Genomic DNA, 22743 nt, shown 5'->3' with positions numbered 1-22743 from the left:
ACCTTTCCGTGCTACAACCGTTTGAAAACGTGTTGGTAACGTGGCCACTTTTACAAGTCATTTATTAGCCGTGACACAATACATCACTCATTTCACAATTATTTACAAATCCGCTCGTTAGTAATCAAATAAACAAAAAACAAAGTGACGCATCACGGCCTCTTCCAATTCGGGTGCGTGGCGTCTCGTTGGAGCAGTACAGTCACGCCCGCTGAAGGTGCCCTTTCTCGAAGCCGTTGCATAATTGTGGTGAAAAGGGTATGCAATGGAGTCAGATGTTGTGGGTAACGCTCGTGAGAAAGACTACGAGAGGATCATCCATTACCGTGTGCTTCGCCAACGTGTATTCAACCATGTCGCTCTAACACTCAGAGGCACGTGAATGAGGCTCGAACCAGGTCAGAGAGATAGGATAGACGTCAAATGACATCAGCCAATCTGATGCAAGCACCCCCCACCATGAGTACCCTGCTGCATACCCACCTAGCAAACACGTTTTCAAATGGGTTTAACACGGAATCGGTACGTTTCCTCACATGGGTTCTGATTCAAAATACGAGTATTATGTACTCAGTCCGCTCTACAATCCTAGAAGCCCGTAACTGGAACTTACAAAAACAATGAAACATCCAGCAACATTTTTCGTTCATATATTGTCGAACAAATTGCGTGTGTTCCAGCGAGCAATGGATGAGAAATGGTATTTAGCTATTACTATAACTAAAGTATTCTGTATTCTAGATGATTTTATACCTATCAAATTGCTTGTGCATTTTATGCTTACATATTTGGGCTTTCTTGCTGGAGGCAGTGTATTTGAGGTAAAACCCCATTTTCGATATTTCTACAACAGTTATTAGACAATTACTTAAGATATATTTTAAAAAATATCACTCTCTTTTTATTTTTCTGGACTTTGAAACTGTGCAGTTACAACGTTGTGCTGATGAAACACACTGCTTTTCCTGTGCTACTTATTGCAGAAATCTGCACTAGCAGCTGCAGAAAATACGGAAAAATTTAACACTATTCCTCTTGCAATTACACTAAACAGGTGCAGACAGCATTACATTTACCGCTCTCAATCAATGAGTTTTGGCAGACAGACGTGCAAATCCACTATTCACTTGGTACATGCTGATCGAAATTCCGTTTTTCACCTGATGTGTACTGTCACATCTCAAGTAAGGCTTTCTTCTCGGTACTTTTTTTTACTGACAGAATTTTATCACACGAGATAGGGAGAACTGGAATGTTATCTATCGGCTAATTTCTTTCCCAGTGTCTCTCGGCTTCTTTGCAATAATTTGACAAATCTGTAATTCAGTTTTCTGGGTGAAAGAATATTTAGTTCCTCTCTATAAGTGCAAAATCTGTATCATATGGTAGAAAACTATGATCTATAGCTAGTCATTTCTAGTCTACAGCAGTGAAATATTTATCGATGATCAGACTTTGGAAAAATGCCCTAATATTTCAAACATCTCTCAGAAAATCACCAACATTTACGCTTCCGTTCAAATGAGAATCAAATGAAAAACAAATATTATAATCAAAACATTCTAGTCTCGTTGCTTTTCTCTGAATGCTTTCCTTCATTGTCTGTAGCACAGTATAGAAATGCCTTTCAGAAACACTGTAAAAATTCTGGAAATGGTTGGGATACATGTTCAGCTCTTTCATTACGTCGAATATACCACGTCTCTTCCCTTTTTTCAACCAGAATGGATATGCGCAGTATCTTCTTCGCTGCTCAGCATTCAAGAGTTAAAAAACATGTAGTGCATCAGTATCTTCATATGATGAAGACGACTTATTCTGATCAAATCGTAGCACGACCGTCCCGCGTCTCTCTCACAGTGAATTGCTCACGTCCCGTTCGCACCATGACCCTGACTCATCACCGAGTACAGTCCACGCCACGCTATTTCATTTCGAATTGGGCCCACGGCAACTGGGAATGTTTTACTGATTTAACTGTCCAATCTTAAGTGAACGTGATGAGGACGATGTAAAATTCCTTCCTGTTGAACAGACAGTTCAATACTGCAACCATCTCAAGAACTTGGATCATCCTTTTCGAGCGGTCATTTATTTTGTTAGATCTACACTGAATTCTATTACGTTCCATTATTGGAATTTTGTCTATGTGTGTATTGTCCGAATAATTTTTTTCAGCGAAATCAGTTGTCCGATCATTAACTTACAGGTACACCACACGTCTAGGGACTTCTTGTGCAGTTTGACAGATATTAATTGCACAGCTTGGCAGTAGATCAGTCCTTTTAAATGATTGGCAGCGTGTTGACCAATTCCGATGTGCCGTACCGTTTCTTATCCACCAGTACAAGTGTATACAGCCATTTACACCAATGTTTTAAGAAATATGAAATGTTATGTATATATTTTCCTTACCGATCGGTTCGTTGACTGGAAAGGTACCAGCGTTGTTAATCAGGACGTCTACACCTCCTAGGTTGTCCTTAATCCACTTGAAGACAGACAGGATGCTACCTTCGTCACCCACATCCCCGGCGATGGCGTGAAGTTTACCGGGAGCGCCATTCAGCTCAAGTTCCTGTCACAAGAGAACCAGCGGCGTCTTGATAGAGATTACGAGGAACTCACCGGATACTTCTTATCTGTATTTGTCATGGGCGAGCGTAACCCCCTCCTTAACCAAGTACTCGTACATTGACACGTCCACTCAAACATAGCCAGTTCGAATACAGACAGTCTCGAAACTACATCTCCTGAAAGTGGCAATGACACTGAAACAGGTATATTGGAAGTTTGTTATTTGCATTTATGGAGTTTGTACATACTTTGGATGTTTCAAATGCTAAGCGACAATTTTGGATTGCTTATTATTGGCGTGCAGTCTTTGGTCAGAGTAGCTGTGTCACTGGAAGATGTGCTTGTTTTTGTCATCGCTGCTTGGCAGCGAGAAGATGTTTAAGTAAAATTATTTGTGTTTCAGTATTGTGGTACAGAGGAGAAAAATTCAGTAAGTGATTTAGAATGAAATGAGATGTATTGAGACTAGAAAATAGTATGAAGGAAACGAAGGTAATACTTTTTATTTATGTGGCACTGCGTTCGCGCGTAGCTTGTAATTATTGCTGAATGACACATCCATATTAGAGAACTTAAAATTTTTCTTTAGAGATGTATAATTCTCACTGTAAGGTATTTTTTATATTTACCAATTCTTTGTCTAACATTTGTGAGAGTAAAAGTTTGATATCAATGCTACCCTTTTCAGTGTTAATGAGTGTTGTAACACTCATACAATTAATAACATACCAAATATTTTAAAAACACTTTGTTAAAGGAATATTTCGCCAAAGAGCACTGTCCACATCCTCAATCCAAGTCATTTTTATTTAAAGGAGTGTCTCACTCAATAATGTGTTTAAAATAGTTTACTGATTGTCTGGAGCATTAAACTAAGCTCTCAGTAAAGCAACTGTAGTTAAAAATTTGCAGCTGGCGCACACAGAGCAGCAAGCACATTGTTTCCAAGCAATTACATTATGAAATAAGAGATTTTGGTAATTTCCAAGAATGATTGCCTATCGAAGTCGCGTAGTCCAAACGATACGTATCGAACGCGTGATCCTAAATCGATAATGCGACGCTGATGGCGGGCGTTATGAGTATGTTTACGGTGGTCCCTACAGCAATGACAAAAGAAGAGCGTTACAAAAATACTTGTAATTACGTTATTCGTCGTCGGTGTAGTCGTCATGTGAAAGTCCATTTGATGTGTACGCTACGGGATCAATTCCCTTTTTGCCATAGCCTGGGTTAACTCTGTCAATATCACGCAAGAATATGGGTAGAGTGTCACATGCACTAACTTTTTCCTGCAAATGCAACTTGTGGAAATAGAGATACTGAAACAAGTATAGTTCGTCTCTCTGTCCTGAACGCCTTTCTCTTTTAATGGAAGACTTCACAGTTTTCTACAGCCGCTCGAAGTTCTGCGTGTGGACACTGGGGTCATCCAAAGACACGAACTCTGCAGAGTGGTGGACGAAGTCGTGGTCGAATCCTTCTGCTCTGAGTGTCTTGTAGGACTTAAACCAGTCTGTAATGACTTTGCTACCAGGCAGTATAAAGTGTTTTATCAGACGCACTAAAGTGACCTTTTCTCGGGATTCTCTTTGTATCCCATCAAATATCCAAATATGATCGATTTCACTCTTTAAAGGTCGCCTTCTCTGGTTCTTCCTTCTTGCTATGTGAGATTCGTCCACTTCAACAACTTCACTCGGTACACCAATCGGTAGACTGTCGTTCGTCACTACCACATAACACACTTCTCTGCAAAACCCGAAATAGTCGCACACGGTATTAGCAGATAACTCAGTTTCCGATGCTGTTCCTTGCAAGGTGTAGTCTCGAATCCAGCAAGATAGAAGAATTACGCTGGTCTGTATGGACAATTTAGAAGACTCGAACCATGTATTCTTCCTGAAACTCGGTCGTTTTCCGCACTGTTCTCAATGAAATTGTAACGGTATTTCAGCATCGAAGCCCTTCTTACGAAGTTTTACACACTTTGTAAGTAGGCTGTTTAGGTTCTTATATTGGTAACGCCACCGCCACGTAGCGCTCTTTATGAAAATCACTGGCTGTGCTGTGTGCAGTCTGTGACTAGGTGGCATTGTTGGAATTTGCTATTGTAGTGCTGGGCAGTTGGCTGTTAACAGCGCGTAGCATTGCGCAGTTGGAGGTGAGCCGCCAGCAGTGGTGGATGCGGGGAGAGAAATGGCGGAGATTTGAGAGCGGATGATCTGGACGTGTGTCCATCAGAGACCATAAATTTGTTAGACTGGATGTCACGAACTGCAATATATTATGACTTTTGAACACTATTAAGGTAAATACATTGTTTGTTCTCTATCAAAATCTTTCATTTGCGAACTATGCCTATCAGCAGTTAGTGCCTTCAGTAGTTTGAATCTTTTATTTAGCTGGCAGTAATGGCGCTCGCTGTTTTGCAGTAGTTCGAGTAACTATGATTTTTGTGAGGTAAGTGATTTGTGAAAGGTATAGGTTAATGTTCGTCAGGGCCATTCTTTTGTAGGGATTATTGAAAGTCAGATTGCGTTGCGCTAAAAATATTGTGTGTCAGTTTAGTGTTGATCTTAATAGGTAAAGAGAGAAATGTCTGAGTACGTTCAGTTTTGCTCAGCTGTTTGAAAATCAAATAATGTAAGGGGGTCTATCAGCACAGTCATTCATTAATTTTTCTAAGGGGACGTTTCAACTTCGCACCCCCAGTCTGCACAGTCCCTCGTTTCCTCGTCAGGTAGTAGTCGACATTCGCGACAAAAAGTCAAACAATTTTCTACGCTGGATTAGCATGGAATCAGATTATTCCAAGTGAGAGAATCAGCCGAAGAAACGTCAAGAACACCAGACATCCCACTCACTACCGACATAAATCGTCTAGGTTTCCCTAGCAACTCAGAAATAATTCGCGGAGGTATGTAATATTGAGTAACTAAGGGAACGACAGAAAACAGATAAAATTGACGATCACAAATAACTGATCATAACGCTCGCCGCCAGAGTCTCATGATCGATTTAGGATCGCACGTTCGATATGTATCATTTGGACCACGCGACTTCGATGGGCAATCATTCTTCAAAAATTACCGAGATTTTCATTGCAGAATTATCTACGCCCAGGGTCAATTTCATAAACAGTATTATTAGCTAGGTCATTAACGTATAGGGACCAGTTTGTTTAATTAAAGATGTTGTTGTTGTTGTGGTCTTCAGTCCTGAGACTGGTTTGATGCAGCTCTCCATGCTACTCTATCCTGTGCAAGCTTTTTCATCTCCCAGTACCTACTGCAACCTACATCCTTCTGAATCTGCTTAGTGTATTCATCTCTTGGTCTCCCTCTACGATTTTTACCCTCCACGCTGCCCTCCAATACTAAATTGGTGATCCCTTGATGCCTCAGAACATGTCCTACCAACCGATCCCTTCTTCTGGTCAAGTTGTGCCACAAACTTCTCTTCTCCCCAATCCTATTCAATACTTCCTCATTAGTTATGTGATCTACCCATCTAATCTTCAACATTCTTCTATAGCACCACATTTCGAAAGCTTCTATTCTCTTCTTGTCCAAACTATTTATCGTCCATGTTTCACTTCCATACATGGCTACACTCCATACGAATACTTTCAGAAATGACTTCCTGACACTTAAATCAATACTGGATGTTAACAAATTTCTCTTCTTCAGGAACGCTTTCCTTGCCATTGCCAGCCTACATTTTATATCCTCTCTACTTCGACCATCATCAGTTATTTTGCTCCCCAAATAGCAAAACTCCTTAACTACTTTAAGTGCCTCATTTCCTAATCTAATTCCCTCAGCATCACCCGACTTAATTAGACTACATTCCATTATCCTTGTTTTGCTTTTGTTGACGTTCATCTTATATCCTCCTTTCAAGACACTGTCCATTCCATTCAACTGCTCTTCCAAGTCCTTTGCTGTCTCTGACAGAATTACAATGTCATCGGCGAACCTCAAAGTTTTTATTTCTTCTCCATGAATTTTAATACCTACTCCGAATTTTTCTTTTGTTTCCTTTACTGCTTGCTCAATATACAGATTGAACAACATCGGGGAGAGGCTACAACCCTGTCTTACTCCCTTCCCAACCACTGCTTCCCTTTCATGTCCCTCGACTCTTTTAACTGCCATCTGGTTTCTGTACAAATTGTAAATAGCCTTTCGCTCCCTGTATTTTACCCCTGCCACCTTTAGAATTTGAAAGAGAGTATTCCAGTCAACATTGTCAAAAGCTTTCTCTAAGTCTACAAATGCTAGAAACGTAGGCTTGCCTTTCCTTAATCTTTCTTCTAAGATAAGTCGTAAGGTCAGTATTGCCTCACGTGTTCCAGTGTTTCTACGGAATCCAAACTGATCTTCCCCGAGGTTGGCTTCTACTAGTTTTTCCATTCGTCTGTAGAGAATTCTTGTTAGTATTTTGCAGCTGTGACTTATTAAGCTGATAGTTCGGTAATTTTCACATCTGTCAACACCTGCTTTCTTTGGGATTGGAATTATTATATTCTTCTTGAAGTCTGAGGGTATTTCGCCTGTTTCATACATCTTGCTCACCAGATGGTAGAGTTTTGTCAGGACTGGCTCTCCCACGGCCCTCAGTAGTTCCAATGGAATATTGTCTACTCCGGGGGCCTTGTTTCGACTCAGGTCTTTCAGTGCTCTGTCAAACTCTTCACGCAGTATCGTATCTCCCATTTCATCTTCATCTACATCCTCTTCCATTTCCATAATATTGTCCTCAAGTACATCGCCCTTGTATAGACCCTCTATATACTCCTTCCACCTCTCTGCTTTCCCTTCTTTGCTTAGAACTGGGTTTCCATCCAAGCTCTTGATATTCATACAAGTCGTTCTCTTATCTCCAAAGGTCTCTTTAATTTTCCTGTAGGCAGTATCTATCTTACCCCTAGTGAGACAAGCCTCTACATCCTTACATTTGTCCTCTAGCCATCCCTGCTTAGCCATTTTGCACTTCCTGTCGATCTCATTTTTGAGACGTTTGTATTCCTTTTTGCCTGTTTCACTTACTGCATTTTTATATTTTCTCCTTTCATCAATTAAATTCAATATTTCTTCTGTTACCCAAGGATTTCTACTAGCCCTCGTCTTTTTACCTACTTGATCCTCTGCTGCCTTCACTACTTCATCCCTCAAAGCTACCCATTCTTCTTCTACTGTATTTATTTCCCCCATTCCTGTCAATTGCTCCCTTATGCTCTCCCTGAATCTCTGTACAACCTCTGGTTCTTTTAGTTTATCCAGGTCCCATCTCCTTAAATTCCCACCTTTTTGCAGTTTCTTCAGTTTTAATCTACTAATTAAAGATATTAACTGTAAATATCAGGATTTAATCAGTTTGCACATTTCTTTTAGAAAGACTAGAAAACCCGGGCCAGATTCATGTTGCATTCGGGCAGGCAGATATATTTAGTTTCTCTCGCAGTTGGAAATGCACAAAGCTAAACAACAGCCAAGTTACAATCAATCAACAAGCCAGCTCTTCAAAATCCAAATCAAATCAAAGAAAACAAATTATTTAAAGGAAACATTCAACATGAAAGATATTTAGTAGGCAACGCTTTTCGTTCAAGCAGTCATTCTGTCTCCACCGTCTCATTGCGGACTGGTGCACGATGCAGTCAACAGTGAAGCAGGTGGGTTTCAAATAGCTCTGAGAAGTATGGGACTTAACTGCTGAGATCATCAGTCCCCTAGAACTTAGAACTACTTAAACCTAACTAACCTAAGGACATCACACACATCCATGCCCGAGGCAGGTAGCGAACCTGCGACCGTAGCGGTCTCGCGGTTCCAGACTGTAGCGTCTAGAACCGCTCGGCCACCACGGCCTGCTGGTGGGTTTCAACTGCAACACTACATTAGGTCGTGAAGGACAGGCTGGCCTGCAAGTATTCGACAAAGGTAAATGAGGCACCTGCTCGCTTAAAAATTATCTCCAGATACTTCCAGATGAAAAAAGGTGGATGTGACTATTTCCAACATCACCGAGATGTAATGTGTACCACTGACCGAAAGAGAATGAATGCAGTATCGAGTTTACATCAAAAGTTCGTTTGATTCTATTGATTATTTTTCGTTTCCACATTCATATCTTTGATTTTTAAATGCAGTGTTACAGCTAAAGCAGAGCGGCACTGATTGTCTACCGTTTGGTGTCACCTGTAATAAATCTTTTAACATTTTCTTCTACTACTCTACAGAAATATGTCAACGACATTATTTCACTAGGGAGTGGGGGAGGGGGTAGTGAGAGAGGCGACCTAGACTGATATGAAAACAGAAGAAACTCACTTACTAGACCATTCGTTCTTATTACTGGGTTCACCAAACTATGTTTCCATTCTGAGATCTGAAAAGCATAGATTGAGCAAGCACAAAAGTGTGGGGTATCTACAAACTGTGGGGTATCTAGAGAACGTTTTTAACATATCCTGAGGTGACGAAAGTCATGGGATACCTCCTAACATCGTGTCGGACCTACTTTTGCATGGCATAGTGCAGTGATTCGACGTGGCATGGACTCAGCAAGTCGTTGGAAGTGCCCTGCAGAAATATTGAGCCATGCTGCCTCTTCAGCCGTCCGTAATTGCGAAAGTGTTGTCTGTGCAGGATTTCGTACACGAACTGATTTCTAGTTTATGTCTCATAAATATCCGATGTGATTCATGTCGGGCGATGTGGGTGGCCAAATCATTTGTTCGAATTGTCCAGAATGTTCTTCAAACCAATCACAGACAAATGTAGTCCGGTAGCATGGCGCGTTGTCACGGGAACATGAAATCTGTGAATAGCTGGAAATCGTCACCAAGTAGGCAAATATAACCATTTTCAGTCAATTATCTGCTGAATTGGACCTTTGGACCCCGTCCATTCCGTTATGGAGCCATCACCATCTTGTACAGATCCTTGTTGACAACCTGAGTCCACGGTTTCAAGAGGTCTACACCACACTCGAACCCTGCCATGAGATCTTAACAACTGAAATGTAGACTCATCTGATAAGCAGTGTAGGGTAGAAACGATACGGTCAAGAGCCCCGCTGCAGGCTGTGTCGTGCAGTTAGCAATGACACTCTTATCCTTGTCTGCTGCCACAGCCCATTAACGCCAAATTTCGCCCCTATGTCCTCACGGATTCGTTCGATGTACGGCCCACATTGATTTTCGCAGTGTTACTTGCCTGTTAGCACTGACATCTCTAACGCAAACGTCGCTGCTCTCGGTCGTTAAGTGAAGACAGTCGGCCACTGTGTTGCCTGTAGTGGGAGCTAATGCATGAAATTTGGTTTTCTGGTTGACGCAGTGGATCTCGGAATACTGAATTCCCTAACGATTTCCGAAATGGAGTGTCCCATGTGTCTAGCTCCAACTACCATTCCACGTTCAAAGAAAGTTAATTCCCTTCGTGCGCCCGTAGTAGCATTGGAAACCTTTTCACACGAATCACGTGAGTAAAAATGCCAGATCGGCCAATGCTCCGCCCTTTCATACTTTATCTAGCCTACACGATACTACCATAATCTGCATATGAGCATATCGCTATCCAACGACTTTTATCGCCTCTGTGTAATACGGATCCATATACACGATCTCTCCGGCGTTTGGGGAATATTCTCGGTCCTGTGAAGGCGTGCCACTGGAACTAGAAACGTCGAGGCGGCTATGAAATATTCGTGCGCTGTCACATATGGAGACTTTCGAAAATAATTCACGTTCGATACAGTATGTGTGTTTCAGATTGAATGAAATTTTCACTCTACACAGGAGTCTGCGCTGATATGAAAATCCTGGCAGATTAAAACTGTATGCCGGACCGAGACTCGAACTCGGGACCTTTGCCTTTCGCGGGAAAGTGCTCTACCAAGGTCCCGAGTTCGAGTCTCGGTCCGGCACACAGTTTTAATTTATGTTTCAGATGTTACCAAAATTACTTTTGTACTCTTCATAACAATTTTAACGCTGGAAGTTTTCTACAAGATCAAAGAGAACGCAGATTCCTCAGCGACGACGATTTTAGTTACATGGGCTATTTTATTTTTTATCTATGAATAGTTTTACGTTTTCACAATAAAATATTTACTAGACATATCTTTAATCTTTTAGAGTGTTCCTAAATTTTTTACCGAAAAGATATTACTGTTTCTTGATTTTGACTCAGACTGAAGTAATAAAAAAACGATGTCCATCTTATTGCATGGCCGAGAGACTCCTGCTGATGAAGTATATGAGAAAACTAGTTTCGGCTTTGTTGCACTGGAGACAACACAGTGTCGAGTAGAGAAGAAAGCTAGCCCACTTGTACTAGTAACAACGATTCCACAATAAATGCGCCAATGAATTCTGTTACTCTTTTGGCAGTGGTGGGCCTGAGGATGGTGGTAATGTGCCGCCGAAACTAGTCGTGTGAGACAATAAAGATAATCTCAAGATGCAGCTGCGGTGTTATAGTTCGTTTTATGAGAAAATGTGAGAAAAAGTATTTCTTGAAAGTGTCTTGTAAAGTTAGGTTTTACTTTTTTTCGTAACGACTGGTAAGAATTTTCTTTTGAAAAGTACTCCACAGTATTCTAGACTAAAAATAAAGATGTACGATATTTTTTTGGAAATTTTTGCTAACATCTGAAATTATCACTAACTGAAGTAAAGATAGGTCCTAATTACATAATTAATCATAAAGATCGGGCGTAATTACTCAACTATATGCATAGCACGGGACAAGGACGGCCAAAAATCGCACACTCGCTAAAAACTGACGATGTCACACAACAGGTATTATTCTGCTGTGAAAAAATTTCGCAATAACACCCAAACTCTACCCTTCACCTACAAGCTGGAAGGAAAATGGCAGGGGTGTAAGGTACCATCTTTGTTCATTTTGGTGGAAAGTAGGTTCAACTGTCGAGATGCTGGTGTTGGACAGAGAAGAGTTTAACAAGTGTATTACTTGTAAGCATGCAGCTAAGCACAATATCTATCGTTGTTTGATGTCATAGTTCGCTACATATGCTTGCTCAAAAGCCACCCTGCAACCCAGGTAGCCGAAGCCAATACACGCTGCCACAACTGCCGGTAAAAATGCATCACAGTTGTAATTACACTTCAAAACTGTCGTGAAAAAACCAGCACTCCTAATGAATGGCTCATAAGGCAACACATGTGCTGGGGAAAATCGTCGTCCCAAAAGGCTGCAGAGGGGGTGGTGGCTGGGTGTGTGTTCTCATCGATAGACGTTTACAAACTGCCGAAAATCGAGACCCTCTTACCTCCAATCATGCCTCCCCTCCCCCCATCCAGCCTTCCTCCTACAAGGGAGGGGGGGGGGGGGAGAAGGGACACACAGACCTTTTCAAAAGGCCAGCTGCTCCTCCGAACGCCTCATTGCACTAGCTGGTCGTATGCCAACACAATAGTGTGTATAGTCAACTAAACAACAAAAGATGAAAGGATGGGCGCCCCAAGTGCAAATTGTTCGTCTGAAATACATCGACACAACCCCCACACAGCGCCTGCCTGGTCAGGGGGTGACCACCCACAGACTAGGCATGCTCCCATCGCCTCCAATAGGCCTGTCGTTCTGCAATGGAGAACACTTTTATTTAATGTCAATGCAACTCGTTCTTGCACTCTCTTAAATGTGTTTCTCAGGAAGACTGGAGCCCTCTGGAACAACAACGTAACTCCTGAGAACAGTCCAGATGGCTTTTTCAAATGTCGGCTGCTTGGAAAACAGGAAGCCTTCACCCTAAAGCGACTGCAGACATCATAGCAGCCTCACACCACAGTGTATTCAGTACAATGCGCCTTTGCGAGCATGTTGCTGAGCATTAGCGTTGTCTTGTTGGAATAATGAATCACTGACCTCATTTTCATTCAGCAGAACGATAAATGGATAAATTATCTGGGAACAATAAATATCAAAAGTGATGGTAGTATCGAAAAAGATAGACCCTATAATTCGCGCTTGCGTTATGGCAAACCACACTCCGATTTTCTCTCCAGGCAATGGTGTTTCACTTAAGGAATCTGGATATTCTAATAAGAAAATTTGGGAATTAATGAAGCCAGATAGGTGAAACTAATCCTCAACAGTGAAAAACGTTCGATCTAAAACCCCAACTCCATGACAGTTAACAAATATCTGAAACCATTCACAATATGTTATTCGTTTCACGTGGTCCATACAACATAATTAGTGCACTGCAGTAATTTCATACGGATACATCCACAGTTCTTAGGTTACGGCTTTTTGTGCTCGTAGCAGAAATTTTAGCTACCTTGCGATAATCTCTTCATTGTGTAGTTGGACTCCGCAGCATGATGTCCGTAATGTTGTGAACATCTACATCTACATCGATACTCTGCAAATCACATTTAAGTGCCTGGCAGAGGGTTCATGGAACCACCTTCTGCTGTCTGGAACCGCGAGACCGCTACGATCACAGGTTCGAATCCTGCCTCGGGCATGGATGTGTGTGATGTCCTTCGGTTAGTTAGGTTTAACTAGTTCTAAGTTCTAGGGGACTAATGACCTCAGCAGTTGAGTCCCATAGTGCTCAGAGCCATTTGAACCATTTTTTTGAACCAGCTTCACAATTCTCTATTATTCCAATCTCGTATAGCGCGTTGAAAGAATGAACATCTATATCTTTCCGTACGAGGTCTGATTTACCTTATTTTATCTTGGTGATCGTTCCTCCCTATGTAATTCGGTATCAACAAAATATTTTCGCATTCGGAGGAGATAGTTGGTGTTTGAAATTTCGTGAGAAGATTCCGGCGCAACGAAAAACGCGTTTCTTTTAATGATGTCCATCCCAAATCCTGTATCATTCTGTGACACTCCCTCCCATATTTAGCGATAATACAATACGTGCTGCCTTTCTGGTAAGGATCCAACAACGCGCAGCAGTATTCTAAAAGAGGACGGACAAGCGTAGCGTAGCAGTCTCCTTAGTAGGTCTGTTACATTTTCTAAGTGTCCTGCCAATAAAACGCAGTCTTTGGTTTGCCTTCCCAACAACACTTTCTATGTGTTCCTTCCAATTTAAGTTGTTCGTAACTGTAATACCTAGGTATTTAGCTCAATTTACGGCTTTTAGATTAGACATTTATAGTGTAACCGTAGTATAACTAATTCCTTTTAGCACTTGTGTGGATGAGCTCCCACTTTTCGTTATTTAGGGTCAACTGCCAATTTTCGCACCATTCAGATATCTTTTCTAAATCGTTTTGCAATTTGTTTTGATCTTCTGATGACTTTATTAGTCGATAAACGACAACGTCATCTGCAAACAATCTAAAATGGCTTTTCAGATTGTCTCCCAAATCGTTTATATAGATAACGAACAGCAAAGGGCCTATAATAGTTCCTTGGGGAACGACAGAAATCACTTCTGTTTTACTCGATGACTTTCCGTCAATTACTACGAACTGTGACCTCTCTGACAGGAAGTCGCAAATCCAGTCACATAACTGAGACTATATTCCATAAGTACGCAATTTCACTACGAGCCGGTTGTTTGTTACAGTGTCAAAAGACTTCCGGAAATCCAGAAATACGGAATCGATCTGAAATCCCTTGTCAATAGCACTCAGCACTTCATGTGAATAAAGGGCTAGCTGTGTTTTACAAGAACGATGTTTTCTAAACCCATGTTGACTGTGTGTCAATAGACCGTTTTCTTCGAGGTAATTCATTATGTTCTAACACAATATATGTTCTAAAAACCTGCTGCATATCGACGCTAACGATATGGGCCTGTAATTTAGTGGATTGCTCGTAATGCCTTTCTTGAATATTGGTGCGACCTGTGCAACCTTCCAGTCTTTGGGTACGGATCTTTCGTCGAGCGAACGGTTGTATATGACTGTTAAGTATGGAGCTAATGCATCAGCATACTCCGAAAGGAACCTAATTGGTATACAGTCTTCTGGAATATTTACTTCGTCTTCTTTTGTGAAGGCATTTCGGAAGGCTGTGTTTAGTAACTCTGCTTTGGCAGCACTGTCTACGATAGTATCTCCAAAGCTATCGTACAGAGAAGGCATTGATTGTTTCTTGCCGCTAACATACTTCACATACTACCAGAACCTCTTTGGATTTTCTGCCAGGTTTCGAGACAAAGTTTTGTTGTGGAAACTGTTATAGGCATCTCGCATTGAAATTCGCGCTAAATTTCGAGCTTCTGTAAAAGATCGACAATCTTGGGGATTTTGCGTCTGTTTAAATTTGGCATGTTTGTTTCGTTGTTTCTGCAACAGTGTTCTAACGCGTTTTGTGTACAAAGGAGCATCAGCTCCGTCGTTTGATAATTTATTTGGTATAAATCTCTGAAGCTTCCGTTTTGTTAAAATTGTGAACCTACCAGTTCGTGGTGCACCATGAACTGAACCTGTTGTCGGGAATTTGCGAATTAAATCACGCACAGTGTCAGAATGTGGACACCTCGAAGCAGAATAACGGAATCCAATTTGCCGCCTCACAAGCTCTCTAAAAACTCTCTCTCTGTAATAGTAAGCATTCAGACCACACTCTGATCACACAACAACTAGACAATAACACAAGTAACAGCAACAAACATATACACAGCACTACTACTCCCAACCTACCACTGCTGGGTCAGGGAACACATGCATGCAAGATCTGAATGTGCTGCCAAACTCATCGCAAGGCGAGACACGCAATACTCACCACTCCACAAAATAAAAAATAAAATAAATTTAAAAAAAAACTGGCAGCCATACGTTCTCATTGTAAGACTGTATCTAGGAATACAAGTTAGGACACAGAGTGTGTGTATGTGTACCTTGATCTTGTCAACCCTCCTGGCTATTCCCACGACGGTGAGTCCTCCTTTCAGCAACGCCTGCACTATGGCAGCGCCGATGCCCGCACTGGCGCCAGTAACCAATGCGACACGTCCCTTGTATTTGTCGATACTCATGGCTCTGTGGACAGAGTGGTCAGCTAGTCAGGATCTCAGGCACAACTAACGGAGATATTCTAGCCACACTGTCTTCTATATGTGTACATATACACGACAAGTTATCAGCAAAATTTACTCTGGTGTCATGTGATAGAGATAGAAGCCATCATGTGAGGGGAAACAGTGTATTAGAGCAGCAAATAGAGCTTCCGATGATCAACACTGTACGTAAAGACTGGTATGTTATTGCCTTCATAAACAAGTGTAACAAATACCCAGTATTTTTAGCGATGATCAGCCTGTGTAAGGTATGGAAAAGAAACAGATTTGCCTTAGAGACTGCAAAGACGATATTAATCACAGCACAATCTTAATCTTTCCCTGTCAGTCACGTGAGCAGTCGCGCGTTACACAAAGCAAAACACGTTGTTTTGCTTCAGTTATTGGTCTTATTTTACATTATATATACCATTCAACATATTTTATCCATTTTATGTTCAAAATAGAATATTTTTTGTTAATAATTGTATAAAAAATTTTATGATACACTGAAACAGATAAGAAAAGGTTTATATATCTTATGGCAGAAAAATTATCAAGTTTCCTTCTTTTCTGCTGGGTTCTACTATCATCACATCGAAGCCTCCTCCCAACATAAAAAATCTTCAGCTCTTCGTTTCACATTCACCCTCTACATTACTGCCCTCAACTTCAGTTTCAGAATGGTAGAATGGTCTTCAGCATTTGTTATTTCTTCCTCACGCGTATCCGAATCGCTTTCCTCAAAAACGTCGAGATGATTGATTTTGAGCTTTCCTTTCATTTTCTTTTCCTTCAATTCTCGCAAAGTCTAGGAACAAATTCAAGTTATACTGGGCTCCATCTAATAAAAGCATTCCAAGTACGTGCTATTCTAATCACGTACACTAAAAATAAGATACACAAAAAAGAGCCGTAGTTACATTGTGTAAGCAACAAATTTGATGAAGCATATATGCGACTGAAAAAAATGAGAACTATTGCGGTTGGTCATTGTGGGGACAGCCTGGAATACGGATGTTGGAATACTCTGTAGGGATAACGAGGGCTAATAACGAGAGAAATATTCGGGCATAAAAACGAAGCTACCTTAAAGAAGTGGAAGGTATTTTAGAGGCAAGTATGTTATCAACTAATGACGAAATTGCCACTAGACAAAACATCAACTGTGGAAACAAACACTACCATATACGCGATAATGTGTTCTTAGGCCAACAATTTGATATTGTGGCAACAGAAATAAAAGACCATAGGCAAAAAAATCGAGATCTACATGATCTCTGGATGTAGCGCTGAGATACATGAAATTAAAATATGTCCAAAAAGTGATATTTTTCTGACTCAGCCACAGTGGCTTATGAAACGACGATGTACTTTGTGGTCATCTTAAGACATAACAAACGCTGCGAGTTTAAATTGTCTATCTTATGAAGCCTTACCGTTTGTCAGAGACATACTGAAATTTTTTCTTCCTAGTGCAGTCACTTTTAAAAAAGAAGACTTAGGCAATTTAGCGTTCCAACAGCTTATATTGGTTTAAGCCGTAGTGTTCCGAAACTCGAAGTTTTTTAAGCCTTTTTTCGAAAAAGGCTTAGTTCGGAGGCTTTATACTAGTCTTTTACCGACCATGGAAAAGACAGTGTGACAAATAGAAAGCTTAATAACGACAACAGTACACTACAACCTGGAAAAATCTCGATTATTTTCATACCTGTCTACGAATTATAAACATGTACGCCGTATGGCCATAAGCTCCAAGTTAGTGAGGCATGGCAAGGGTTTATGGTGACGTCACAGCTCGCAGCCCGTCTGCGCATGGCCCCTACAGTCTATTATGTACTCTGTTCATCACAAGAATAAACCTAATGTAAACAAACAAGAACTCGATGATTGGTCACAAACCTCAGCACACTTACACAGGTGTTGTTGCTCTCTTGGGAGTAGGTCCTACTTATACTTAAGTAAGACAGTAATACATTAGATATCTTGTTACTAAGTTACGTGTAATGAAACTAAGGTATTCAATGTATTAAAAGCCGGCAACGTTTTTCTTAATCAAGGTTTAGCTATGTAGTTTTTATTTCAAAAACTGTGTACAGTCCCAATCTCTGTATTGTTGTGGCCAGATTGTTGCACAGTTAATACGCTTATGAAAACGGCTAAGGCTACTTCCTGCTCTGTAGTGAAACACGGGTGTGGAACACGGTTAGAAAGTGCCAAGAAATAGGGTGTTCTTGATGTTTTTCATAAACTTCAAGAGAAAATCTGCTTTAAGGTTTTTCGAAGGACTGTATGTTATACAATTGAGATACACGTAGAAGGGATGTATAACGAAATCAGTAGCGTAGTATGAAACTTCCTGGTAGATTAAAACTATGTGCCGGACCGAGACTCGAAGTCGGGACCTTTGCCTTTTGCGGGCAATTGCTCTATCATTTGAGCTTCCCAAGCACGAATCACAACCCGTAGAGCACTTGCCGCGAAAGGTAAAGGTCCCGAGTTCGTGTCTCGGTCCGGCACACAGTTTTAATCTGTCAAGAAGGTTGATATCAGCGCACACTCCGCTGCAGAATGAAAACCTCATTCCAGTAGCGTAGTATGACGGATAATCTCTTGCAGGTCATGAATCACTGGTTCAAGGCTCGCCTTGGACTTTATTTTCGTTCAGTTTGATATATTTGCTAATAGTAATGGTAAAATACAGCAAGAATTTTGTAATGAATAATGCACGTTATCTTGTTTCTAATTACATATTGCACGAGAAATTCCTGTTTTCATTTCTAATAGAAATTCTTAATAATCGACATTTTATGAAAGACTGTTAATAAAGGTTGCTTAAACTAAGAAAACATAAAAAATTAATTTTTAGGACAATCATGACAAACCAAATACTCTAATATGGACTAGGTCCAACGTTTTATACCTCACATGTAGTCTCACAGGAAGCAGAGTGGTAAGTGTCGTAGGGACATAAAAACAATCGTTTAGAGCACACTATACAAATGCTGCACTTTTACATTTGTCGCTGCACCATTGCAATATGAACACAACAGAACTGATCTGGAGCCGAATTACGGGATTTGTTGCGAGAAATAAGAAGACTGTTATGCTGCCATACGTACTGGAACTACATTTCGTTCATCATAAGAATAAACCTGATGTAAACAACCCCAAAAGCGATGGTTGGCTGGAAGCCATTACTTTCGTACATGGTGTTGTTCCGCTTTTGGAAGTAGGACCAAATTATGTATTACACCGAAGCTCCAAAGAAACTTGTATAGGCTTGCGTATTCAAATACAGTGAAATGTAAATGGGCAGAACACGGCGCTGGGGTCGGCAGTGCCTATATACAATGAAGAGCCAAAGAAATTAGTACACCTGCCTAATATCATGTAAGGCTCCCGCGAGCACGCAGAAGTGCCGCAACACGACGTGGTATGGGCTCGACTAACGTCTGACGTAGTGCTGGTGGGAATTGAGACGATGAATCCCGCAGGGCTGTACATAAATCGGTTAGCGTACGAGGGGTTGCAGATCTCTTCTGAACAGCACGTTGCAAGGCATCCCAGATAAGCTCTATAAAGTTCATGTCTGGAGAGTTTGGTGGCCAGCGGAAGTGTTTAAACTCAGAAGAATGTTCCTGGCGCCAGTCTGCAGCAATTCTGGAGGTGTGGGGTGTTGCATTGCCCACTGTAGTTGCCCAAGTCCGTCGGAAAGCACAATTAACATGACTGGATGCAGGTGATCAGACAGGATGCTTAGGTACAAGTCACCTGTCACAGTCGTATCTAGACACCTCAGGGGTCCATATTACTCCAACTGCACGCGCCCCACACCATTACAGAGCCTCCACCAACTTGATCGGTCCCCAGCTAACATGCGGTGATCATGGATTCATGAGGCTGTCTCCATACCCGAACACGTCCATCCACTCGATACAATTTAAAACGAGACTTGACAGACCAGGCAACATGTTTCCATCATCAACAGTCCAATTCGGTGTTGACGGGCTCAGGCGAGGCGTAAAGCTCTGTGTCGCGGTTCCGAAAGCCCATACCTTTGATGTTTCGTTTAATGGTTCGCACACTGATACTTTTTGATGACCCAGCATTGATATCTGCAGCAATTTGCGGAAGCGTTGAACTTCTGTCGCTTTGATCGATTCTCTTCAGTCGTCGTTGGCCCCGTTATTGCAGGATCTTTTTTCGGCCACAGTGGTGACGGAGGTTTGATGTTTTACCGAATTCCTGATATTCTGGGTACACTCGTGAAATGGTCCAACGGGAAAATTCCTACTGCGTCGCTACCTCGGAGACGCTGTGTCCGATATATTGTGTGCCGACTATAACCCCACCTTCAACTCACTTAAATCTTGATAACCTGCCATTGTAGCAGCAGTAACCGATATAACAACTGCTCCAGACACTTGTTGTCTTATATAGGCGTTGCCGACCGCAGCGCCGTGTTCTACCTGTTTGCATATCTCTACATTCGAATACACATGACTATAACAGTTTCTTTGACGCTTCAGTGTAAGACAACAAGTGTCTGGTGCAGTTGTTAGATCGGTTACTACTGACACAATTGCAGGTTATGATGATTTAAGTGAGTGTTAATGTGGTGTTCAGTCGGCGCACGAGCGATGGGATACAGCATCTCCGAGATAGCGATGATGTTGGGATTTTCCCATATAACCATTTCACGAGTTTACCGTGAATATCAGCAACCCGATAAAACATCAAATCTCCTACATCGCTGCGGCCTGAAAAAGATCCTGCAAGGACGGGACCAACGACGACTGTATGTTAGCAGTGGACTGTTGAAGCTGGCGGAGGCTCCGCCGTGCTATGGGGAGCGTGCAGCTGGAGTGATATGAGACCACTGATACGACTCTGACAGGTGACACGTACGTAACCATCCTGTCAGATCACCTCCATCCAGTCATGTCCATTGCGCATTCCGACTGACTTGGGCAATTCCAGCACGACAATGCGGCACTCCACATGTCCAGAAATTTTACAGACTGGCTCCAGGGACATTCTTCTGCGTTTAAATACTGCCGTTGGCCACTAAATTTCCCAGACATGAACGTTATTGAGCATTCTGGGATGCCTTGCAACGTGCTGTGCACTCCCTGGTGCTCTTACGGATTTGTAGACATCCCTACAGGATTCTTGGTGTCAATTCCCTCCTGCACTACTTCAGACATTAGTCGAGTCCATGCCACGTCGTGTTGCGGCAGGCATGCCAGTTTCTTTGGCTCTTCAGTGTAAATATCTTACTACTATGTCTTTGTAAATGAAATTTTATGACATTCTGATGTATTACCAACCATCAACGTTTTTCTTAGTCACACTTTAGCTACATATTTTTTATTTAAAAAATCGTGTATGGTCATAGTCTCTGTAAACGCTACTTGTTGTCTGCTTGTCTCGCTGTTAATATGTACTACGTAAATGGATGACACGCTTCCTGCTACGTAGTGAAACATGCGCGCCTTACACCGTTAATGGCGAAAATCAAATTGTTTCTTACAGAGAAAAATCAGCTCTGACGTTTGTCAAGAAAAACTATGTAATAAATATGAGGTTGTATTCAAGTTATATGCGTGACGTAATTTCTAGCGTTGTAGACTGATATAATCTTGAATGTTTTGAGTCGACAGTTCTCTTAGTGGTCTACAATCTTTGTTCCGACTTCAATACCTAGAGCATTTAAATATGAAATTCATCACATATATGTTAATGAACTCTTACTTAACCGTCGTTTTTTAAGAAAAATGCACGTCTTCAAGTATTTAACTACATATCGCATGCAAAGTTCTGGTTTTCATTTCGAATTTACTTTGTTAAGTATCGATATTTTATAAAAGATTGCTGAAGTTAAGAGAGCTTACATAATCAAATTTCTGTGGAGAAAAATGAAGAAACAAATACTCTCTGTCTGAATATGCACGTTGTTTTGTAAGACAGATGTGGTTTCGTGCGAGCCAAAGTGATACGCGTCGTAGAAACACGGAAAAAAATAATTTTCAGCCCATCGTGCACACTGTACAAATGCTGCATTTTTACACTTGTCACTGCTTTCTGAACCCAATAGAACTGTCATAGAGCTAAGTTAAGAGATTTGTCGCAAGAAATCACAAGACATTTAAGCTGGATGACAAACGTACTGGAAGTAATGCACAAAGCTCAGTGACATGCACTGCAGAACGATGGCGGCATGCAGAACAGTACGTCATAAAAGAGGAAATGTGGACTTTTTGGTACTTGGGATTCTGTTGCCGATCACCTTGTTGTCAACGTAGCAATACTGGAAGTGTATTGCTGGGAGGGAGTTCAGAGATTACCAGACGACTGACTGTAATACCTTCAGTAGCTACAATATTTAGCTATATGGGAAATCAACAGTGCGCTTTTACGCCACGCATAGCTTATGCAGAAAATTACTCTTATTAAAGTCAGAAATTTTCATCGCTTTTGTTTTTAATTACGCTACCGTGTTAGCTAAGATCGAGGGATGTTATGTTTTCCGTCAGATCACCTAAGAAGCGTTGGTTGGTTGGTTGTTTTGGGGAAGGAGACCAGACAGCGTGGTCATCGGTCTCATCGGATTAGGGAAGGACGGGGAAGGAAGTCGGCCGTGTCCTTTCAGAGGAACCATCCCGGCATTTGCCTGGAGTGATTTAGGGAAATCACGGAAAACCTAAATCAGGATGGCCGGACGCGGGATTGAACCGTCGTCCTCCCGAATGCGAGTCCAGTGTCTAACCACTGCGCCACCTCGCTCGGTCCTAAGAAGCGTATCGCCTGAGTTTTGCCCATATATAACTTCCTTCTATTTAAAAGAATTAAATGAAATTCAAAGTTATATTGTTCTCTGCTCATATCTTTTTAAGCCTTTACTGCAAGTGTTCACGTCACTGCAGGTTAGTTGGATCACTTGCCTGGCCAGTGCTGTTCAATTTAAATGCACCGGTAAAGCTGTTGCCCCGTATCATCGCTCTGTCGATGTGAGGTTAACGCAGAGCGTAAAACGTATCCATATTTCGATTTCATCATCTACGTTTAAACATTTCTGACCGATAATAATCGACGCCAAAATACTGATATGACCATCGAAATTAAATGACAGCTATACTAGAACGGTGTAAA

The 22743-nt window shown here is 41.5% G+C and overlaps 1 protein-coding gene across 1 annotated transcript in view; it reads right to left on the bottom strand.

Moving 5' to 3' along the window:
- Positions 1–15567, bottom strand: part of LOC124776098 (dehydrogenase/reductase SDR family member 11-like) — a 54199-nt gene extending 38632 nt beyond the window's left edge. The window contains exons 1-2 of the mRNA XM_047250939.1: positions 15430–15567; positions 2416–2578 (exon numbers count right to left, since the gene is read on the bottom strand). Coding sequence (XP_047106895.1) covers positions 2416–2578; positions 15430–15567 — 301 coding nt within the window. The remainder of the gene's footprint in view (positions 1–2415; positions 2579–15429) is intronic.
- Between the last annotated feature and the right edge of the window lie 7176 nt (positions 15568–22743).

The sequence above is a fragment of the Schistocerca piceifrons genome, chromosome 2 (genome assembly GCF_021461385.2).
Source record: "Schistocerca piceifrons isolate TAMUIC-IGC-003096 chromosome 2, iqSchPice1.1, whole genome shotgun sequence".
Lineage (NCBI taxonomy): Eukaryota > Metazoa > Arthropoda > Insecta > Orthoptera > Acrididae > Schistocerca > Schistocerca piceifrons.
This window is presented reverse-complemented; position numbering and strand designations above follow the sequence as displayed.